This window comes from Hyposmocoma kahamanoa, unplaced genomic scaffold (genome assembly GCF_003589595.1).
Source record: "Hyposmocoma kahamanoa isolate Upper Pololo Valley unplaced genomic scaffold, ASM358959v1 68, whole genome shotgun sequence".
NCBI lineage: Eukaryota > Metazoa > Arthropoda > Insecta > Lepidoptera > Cosmopterigidae > Hyposmocoma > Hyposmocoma kahamanoa.
In genome coordinates this window covers 4,207,547-4,216,342 of record NW_020653856.1, presented here as the reverse complement: position 1 = coordinate 4,216,342, position 8,796 = coordinate 4,207,547, and the positions used below count along the sequence as shown (strand labels likewise).

The window sequence follows — 8,796 nt, the reverse complement described above, 5'->3', positions numbered from 1 at the left end:
AGACACAGACACAGACACAGACACAGACACAGACACAGACACAGACATCGACATTCTTTATTGGTAAAATTAACATTTACAAGTCATAAAAAATTATAAATTATATTCCTATTATTTTCCTATATTACTATTCTAGGTACGGACAACGACACATCACACTAAACATTTTTGTTCGAAAATCGCCTCCAGTGCAACGGAGCAAGATACGTCAATATGTAGCTTGATGTGCTGGCGTGTGTACAATCAAAATTATTCAATTATAATTAATTATCCCACATTAACATTATTTAACCTATGTGATAAATTGGCACCATGATGGGTGGCACAAACTTCGGGAGGTCTATACCCAGCAGTGGGTGAAATTATGCTGTGGATTATTATGTTGATGTGATAAACTATACATTGATTGCTTTTTTTTTGTATACGTGGCGTGCGCTATAAGTTTCCGGAATGAATAAGAAAAAATACTATCTCTATAATGGTCAGAAATTAATTTATTGTTTCTCAAAATATTCTTCATTGGCGTGGATGCACTTTTTCATAGGAATGAACCAATTTTGAAAACATTTATGCCACTCCTCCGTGATAATCTCGGAGTTTGTCAATAACTTCCGGCAAACAAATGGTCGTGTACCAATCACTATTTACGGTACAAAGATTCTTCAAAGCAACAGTAGCCACATGTCCAGTTTTATAAAAAAAGAAGCAATCATCCGCCTAGAGGAACTTTGCACGCGCGTCACTTTGGTTGGTTTCGGCTCATCTCGGAAGACCTATACGGTCGATTGCTGCTTTGTTTTGGGATCGTAACTATAAATCCATGTTTCGTCACCTGTTACTATATCCCACATCAAATTTGACGCCTTTTCGTTGAATCTGTTAAGCATAACATGGCACCAAGTGACGCGATCCGTTTTCTAGCCTCAGTCTAATTGTGAGGGATCCACCGAGAGCGCAGCTTGTTCACACCCAAATAAATAAATAACGCACAAACTCAACATAGCCCCGCACTAGGGAAACCCTGAGTCACGGGTGCCATGGACACACACATAGACAACCACAAATTACATCCAAACTCACGAGAGAAATAATTGTAGGCCATACAACTATTTCTCCCGGCCCGGGAATCGAACCTGGGACCTCTGCGTGGCAGTCCGGCATGGTAACCGTTAGGCCACCGAGGCAGTTTATAAGAATGTTTGTATAGTATTGATTGTATATGCCTAAAGATGACCGAATCTCATGGTATGTCACATGCCTGTCTGTTGTGATCAAACGGCGCACAGCATCGATGTTTTTATTGTTCACAGCAGTGGACGGGCGACCATCACGAAATTCGTCACTGAGATTCACATGACCGTGTTTGAATTTTGTAAACCAGCTATAAATAGTCGTCTTGCATGGTGTTTCGTCGCCAAATGCAGTTTGAAGCCGAGCAAAGCTCCGCTGAGCTGTTAACTTACACTTAAAGTCGTAGAAAATCATACTACGAAAATGTTCACGAGTTAAATCCATGGTAATGTAGACAACCAATTTCTAAAATGAAGCCACAATCTAAAAACAAGTAACAGTCAGATGAAACAAACTGTATTCTACAGCCAAAGAGTACCATTTTCAAATGTTGTAATTACTTTTTAAATATGGTTTATGTAAGTGGCCAGTTCAGGAAACTTATAGTGCGCCCTATGTACAGGGTTATTTAAAAAAAACTAACAATCTTTCAGGATTACAGTACCGGCATACACCGGACACTCCATATAACGGTCGAAAGTTATTTACCTACTACTACTACATTCAGCAAGGCGCTATCTGCACACGCGCAAATGTGTGCGTGAACTGGCAGGGTTACTCATCACTTTCTCGTACAATTACGTTACGTAGTCAGAGCGACAACATAGTGAAAGTCAAAGTCAAAGATTATTTATTCCCTAGGTAAAATAAATTTACACTTGAAAACGTCACATTTAAGTTACTGCTCATTCGCTACGCTGACCTCCATGAGAAGAGCGAGCAAGAAACTAGAGATTGCTCTTTTCAAATAAACTTAAATGCTATGGAATACACTTTGAATCAAATTTGTGTCTTTCCATACATCTTTATCTAACACGTAGTCTTCAATTTTGTAATATGATTTTGTAGTTTATAAACTTAGGAAATGATAAACTTAATATATGCTCCGGAATTTTATTGTATAAACTTATACAGTACCCTATAAAAGAGTTGTTTACCTTGATTAAACGAAACCGTGGTACCATGAGTTTGGACTTAGCTCTAAGGTTAATATTATGGATATCTTCTTTCTTATTGAAATTATGTATATTTTTACGGGCATATAAAATATTTGAGTAAATGTACTGTGATGCCACAGTCATAATACCAGTCTCCTTAAACTTTTCTCTGAGAGATACCCGAGAGCCTAGACGGTACACAGAACGAATCGCTCGGTTTTGGAATACAAATATGGTTTGAATATCTGCCGCTTTACCCCACATGAGAAAAAGATGCGAAAATTATTAAGCGAATCTGTTATCCTTAATTCTATTAATAGAATCCTAATAACTACACATGTTCATTACGTATTTATATCGAGTAAGTAAGTTTAATATGACATTTTTCATTAATTGTCTAACTAGAATAATATTGAAGATTTATTTAAAAAATATATTAAAAGCACTTAAAATGTTGTATTTTGGAAAGCTACTTTTAAATAAGGTAACCAAGGTATTTGAAATTGCGTGTCCAGTTTATCATTACCTGCTTAATAATTAGATATATTCACTACGTAATATTTATCGGCAATACAAATTGAAAATTCGAGAACCCTTGTCTACTAGCTCACGAAATCATGGAGTCTCGTTATATAATAGGGGTTAAAGTATGAAATTGCCGATTTGTACTGAAAATCTAAATTGTTTATTTTTTAAATTTTGAACAAATTTATTTAATCAAAATAGTTGCCATTATTATCTATACATTGCTGCCATCTAATGGGAAGGTTATTAATGCCTTTGCGATAGAACTCCGACGATCTAGACTGCACAAACTGTGTGAAAGCATTTTGTACTGCCTCCTGGGAAGAAAACTTCTTGTCACGTAGATAATTGTACAAATCACGAAAAAAATGGTAGTCCGTCGGAGCAAGGTCTGGTGAATACGGAGGATGACGAATGGTTTCTAACTGCAGTTCCTGAAGGGTCAAAATGGTTTCTCGTGCTGTGTGAGGTCTCGCGTTGTCGTGGAGCAATAATGGTGAAGATCGATTCATGAGTCGGGGCTGTTTTACTGCTAGTTTTGTCAACATGGTTCGGAGTTCGGCACAATAGACATCTGCCGTTATTGCTTGACCAGATCGGAGAAAACTATAGTGAATAACACCATGCTGAGACCACCAAACAGTTACCATTACCTTTTTATTGGTAAGTTTTGCTTTAGGACGCTGTTGTGGCATTTGACCTGGGGTCAGCCATTGCATTTTTCTTTTCCGGTTATCATAAAGAATCCACTTTTCATCACATGTTACAATTCGATCCAATATTCCTTCATTTCTGTACCGGTTCAACAAGGCAACACAAGTTTCAACACGCGTTTCTTTCTGCAGATCAGTCAAATCATGAGGCACCCATTTTTCGTATTTTTTTATTTTATTGATTTGACGCAAGTGAGTCAATATTGTGGGTAAGGTAACGTTAAACCATGCCGCTAATTCCTGGGTAGTTTGACTAGGATCGGCTTCCACTATCTCTCTTAATTCATCGTTATTCACCTGTGTGGGCGGTCTTCCTCGTGGCTCGTTCTTTAAGTCGAAATTTCCATCACGAAAGCGTTTAAACCAAAATCGCACGGTGCGTTCATTAGTAGACCCCTCTCCAAACGCAGCATTGATATTGCGGGCTGTTTCTGCCGCGTTAGTTCCGCGTCGGAACTCGTATTCAAAAATCACTCGAATTTTCGCAGTATCCATCTTTCTTGTCTAAATTGAATAACAAAAACAATTGAAAGTCGATATTCAAATGTTTCAAATTTAAAAAAAAAAATCACAGAAACCATTTGAAAAAAGTTTCAGTCGAAAACCTCAAACCATGAAGATTCTATGAAAATTCAAAGAACCTATTGCAATAAAACGGCAATTTCATACTTTAACCCCTAATATTACTCTGCAGTAAATAAATAAAGAAAACAATAACTGAACGAGTCTCAGACATAAGTGTTTTCATCTTCGTTTCATCATTCGGAAAACGAAAGAACTCTTCACATAAATAGCCGTACACAGCACAATTCAATACCATTATAAATATTAACGTACAATGATGTTATATATTAACGTCAAGTTTCGTAATGAATAAATGAAAACTATATTCAAATTTCAAAGCCGTCTTAGCGCGAAAATGGCTGGCCGACGGCCTTGTTGTCATTCAGTCAATGTGGTGCGGTATCTAAATCTAGGGAGGGGCGGAAAGTATCTATTCTTGTTACTTTTTTGTTCTCTGGTACCGGCACGCTATAATGGCCGTTTTGACAGATTACAATAGTGAGGTCAAATCTCAATTCATTATCGAAAAAAATATAATTAAATGCGATTCGCTTCTATAAGTTTTTAGATTTGTAATTAGTTGCAAAGGGTAGCTGATTAAAAAGTTTTAATAAAACGAAAATAAAATTGTTAATATGTCGTATCTTTGTTTTGCATTGAGCTAAGACGCGAGTTTGCCGGAGGCAGAAGTTGTGCTGGCCAGCGATCCCATAAGTGACGATCGTATTATGGTGCTCCCTCACCACGAACATTCACCTGTAATGTAACGTTCAAGATTCGATTTCGATAATTACATTACAAATACCTCCTTCACCGATGAGCTTTCGCTTGTAATGTAACGTCCAAGATTCGATTAGACAGCGATTCCATCAGAGATGTGCGAGGTAGCAAAGCGTGCGTGCGTGTACCTTTGAGTGCCCCTGAGTGCGTTGGAGTGCCTTAGACTGCCTGCAAGTGCCTTTAAGTGCCAGCAAGTGCCTTCGATTGCCTACAAGTGTTTTTTGAGTGCCTTTGTGTGTCTTTGTGTGCCTGTAAGTGCCAGCGAGTGCCTGTAAGTGCCAGCGAGTGCTTTTGAGAGGCTAAGAGTGCTTTTGAGTGCCAGCGAGTGCCTTTGAGTCCCTGAAAGTGCGCTTGAGTGCTTTTAGTACTTTTGGCGCTCAAAGGTACCCGCAGGCACTCGCGGGCACTGCAGACACGTAACTTAAGTAAAGATTTGAAAACTTTTCCACTGTCTGGTGGATTCGCAGCGACCGAATGGTCCTGGTGAAGCAGGATACCGAATATTACAAGTGATGCGCAATGAATGCTCGGTTCTCCTTCCTCACCGCTGTAATGCTAGCTTTTGAACGTTACATTACAAGCGAGAGCTCGCGGTGAAGAAACGCTCTAAGATTTCATTTTTATAATTTTTTTTACAAATTTCGAAAAACACATGCCAAGTTGTGTTGTAAAATTATTCATTCATAAATTTTACTGCACGTCGCTATTGACAACAAAGTACATCAATTAGCTCCTTCGACGTAGTATGGACGTAGTTATGAATTAATACGAAACTTGATGAGCGGACAAACGTCAAAACGGCCATCATAGCGTGCCGGTACTATAGATTACTAACATCATAAACAACAAACATGATGAATGTACCACAAATAATCTTTTAAGTTATCCATTATCGACGTTCAGGCGAAAATTATATTATAAATGAGAGTAATAAAAATTTATCTTGTTTAAAATAAAACAATTAACTGCCTCCGTAGCTGTGCGGATACCATGCCGGGCTGCCACGCAGAAGTCCCTGGTTCGATCTTGTGAGTTTGTGTGTAATTTATGTGTGTGTTCCCTAGTCCGGGGTTATGTTGAGTATGATAGTATTTATATTTTATAGTCAATATAATTGGGCGTTAACTAACGCCATCTACAAATTCCATGTAAAATTTATAAGTATGACCAGGTTTCTCGTAAAAAAAAATAGGTGCCTATGTAAGTCCCTTATTTTAAACGAAACTTGTGAAATAAGGTTACTTTCCTAAAATACATAATATTCAGTCATTTTAATGGTTTCATAATTCTCGTTTGAATTAATAATGACTATCTGAAATACATCACAATTTATCTGTTATAGTTTCACCATTGCATTTTGAAAGGTTGCCTCAACTGGCTGGATCAACTTCCATTTTGAACTGTTATATTGTGGTTTGTAAAATTAATGATATTTTGTGAATTAAGATAACTACGACGTGGATAAATAGTGGCTACACTCATTAAAATATTCTTTAAGTTTTTACTTTACATCTTAGTACTGTATAATATTTATTAAATGTTCAACCAAGTGTACTGAACAATGCTGCTCTGCGATTGGACGATATTATGGTATATAAAATTGATGATATTTGCTAAATTAAGATAATTACGAGATTTATATAATTATTACAGTAATTAAATATGTATTGCCTTTGTTACCTTATACCTTTGTAATGCATAACATTTACTATTTATGCTCAACCAAGTGAGTCAAGAAATACTGCTCTGTGATTGGACGATATTATGGTGTATAAAATTAATGATATTTGCTTAATTAAGACAACTATGAGGTTACTGTAACTGTTATAGTTCTTAAAATTTGTTTCAATAACTTGTTAGGTAAAAGCTTTCATTCTCGTCAGCACTGTACAAATGTAAACGATAATCATATTGTGATTGGTCAAAATAGTATGTATGTATGAATGAATTTCAAAGGAGGTTTTGAAGGGTATAAAAAGGAATGTAAAGCTGGAGGAGACAAAAAAGTGCCGAACCGACAACCAGCTAAAGTTAAGTACCTACCTGCTTTGTAACTTGTTCTATTGCTACTGTCTAATTGTGTTGTGTAAATATAAGTAAGGTCTCTTTGCTTGGTAGTAATAATGTAAATTATTGCTACTACGTTTTGGCATAGTTTATGTACCTAAATGTGTGATTAGTTTTGTAATCCTTTATAAGTAGTTGTTGTTTTAACTTGTCCAATTTAATTAATTTCCTTTTTCTAGCACAGCCATAATTCTGTATTAACTAGTACGTTAAATCCATTGTTTTAGAAGTGCTATTACTTTTACTTTGTTTATCCTGTTACTCAAATTATTTTTTTACTAAGTACAACTAAATTACAAACAATATTGTTTTGTACTAACTCTATAAATAAAAACTGAGTCATGTTTTTGAAAGTATTGCTTGTAATTTTGTTTTCAAAATTAGTTCGCAAACGATTTTTACTATGTACATCTAATTTTGTACTACCCACTTATGGAAATAAATTTGGTTTACTAAAATTATGCTTTTCAATTTCATAGAATTTTAACAATTTTATAATAGAATCTAGTAATTAATAGACACAAATATGATTTTTTTCTAACAAGTGCGTGTGCAAAAAAATTTTTTTTTTGAAGTTACTCCAATAGTTATAATTATTAATACAAATATCTTGTTCCCTGAACTTTGGATATTTGGACACTTGGACCTTTTTTAAGTCGAGAGTGAAAAGGTATCATTCAGGTGCATGTTCCATCATCGACTTCATCGTCACGTTCCATCAGGTGAGATGGCAGTGAATTGCGTACTTAGTTTTTAATAAAAAATAATAAAAAATCTGGATTCGAACCAGTGTCTTCCAGCAAACCGTGTTAGACGCTATGCCAACTAAGCGCGGAATTAACCGAGCGGTCCTTATGAATGAAGAAATAGATTTCTTACAGATGGCAAAAAAGTCGTTAAAAAAACAAAACAAATACCTGCAACATACAGACAGACTATATATAAACTTAGAACTCTTTCACAAGGAACTCTACTGCTGAATACTAACTAGCTTCCTGCTACTGGTTTCAGTGGCACGCCAAAAGGACTCGAGTTTGAGGGTTACTTTATAAATAAATGGATCTTAATGGTAGTACGTACTGGTCTGTACAATCTTCCTACAGAAAAAGTCACTGCTTCCATCAAGGGCCACCGCCTGTATGCCACGGTTGCAGTCCACCGATGGGAGGAACTTCCGCACCGTCTCTTCGTCGTAGAGGTGGGGGTCTAGGCACATCGTGTTGTTGGCACTCGTGCAGTCAAAGCAGCGGACGGAGGTGGCTGAGGGAACAGGACTTATGATATCAAGTGTCGACACCAAAAACTCGTACTTGAAACGCCAATCCATAACAGCTGCCGTGTCACTCAGGACTTCAAATCGCAAAGGTCTGAGGAGTATTGTCACTGCGCCCGGCACCCTGAGACATAAATTGACAAGTCCCATGTGCCTGTAATTTCACCATTACCCTTCAAAACTAGAACGTACTAATACTTACATTACTGCTTAGCGGCAGAAATAGGTAAGATGGCAATACTTCTATGGACGAACTCTTTCACAAGGAGCTCTAATGTATGACTGGGATAAAGATGATTAACCCGCTACCTTAGAATAATAACGCATAGAATGATAGTTTCATATCAAACGAACTGTCACAAGTGAGGCAAAAATCAAATTCATGTTGGCTAGTTTTAGTAGTAGGTTAATTTTCGGTTTTAGTGAATATTTATATAAAAATACAAGTTGAAACGCGTTACTTCCTTGTGGAATATAATGTTAGTATCTATTTTATGTTTGTCTGACGTATTTTTACACTCATTTACCGCACATTACGTCAGTTTTAGCTAAAATTCTTGAGCTGTTCGCGGTGCAAGTTGACCTTGAGCACTGACGGCCCGCCCGCTCGTGTAGGTCCTTTGGGAGCGCTTCAATTTGCCTCACT

The 8,796-nt window shown here is 36.8% G+C and overlaps 1 protein-coding gene across 1 annotated transcript in view; it reads right to left on the bottom strand.

The window, feature by feature from the left end:
* The window catches only part of LOC113232294, a 12,491-nt gene that overhangs the window by 2,842 nt on the left and 853 nt on the right, over positions 1 to 8,796 (bottom strand). Inside the window, exon 2 of the mRNA XM_026466966.1 lies at positions 7,958 to 8,137. Coding sequence (XP_026322751.1) covers positions 7,958 to 8,137 — 180 coding nt within the window. The remainder of the gene's footprint in view (positions 1 to 7,957; positions 8,138 to 8,796) is intronic.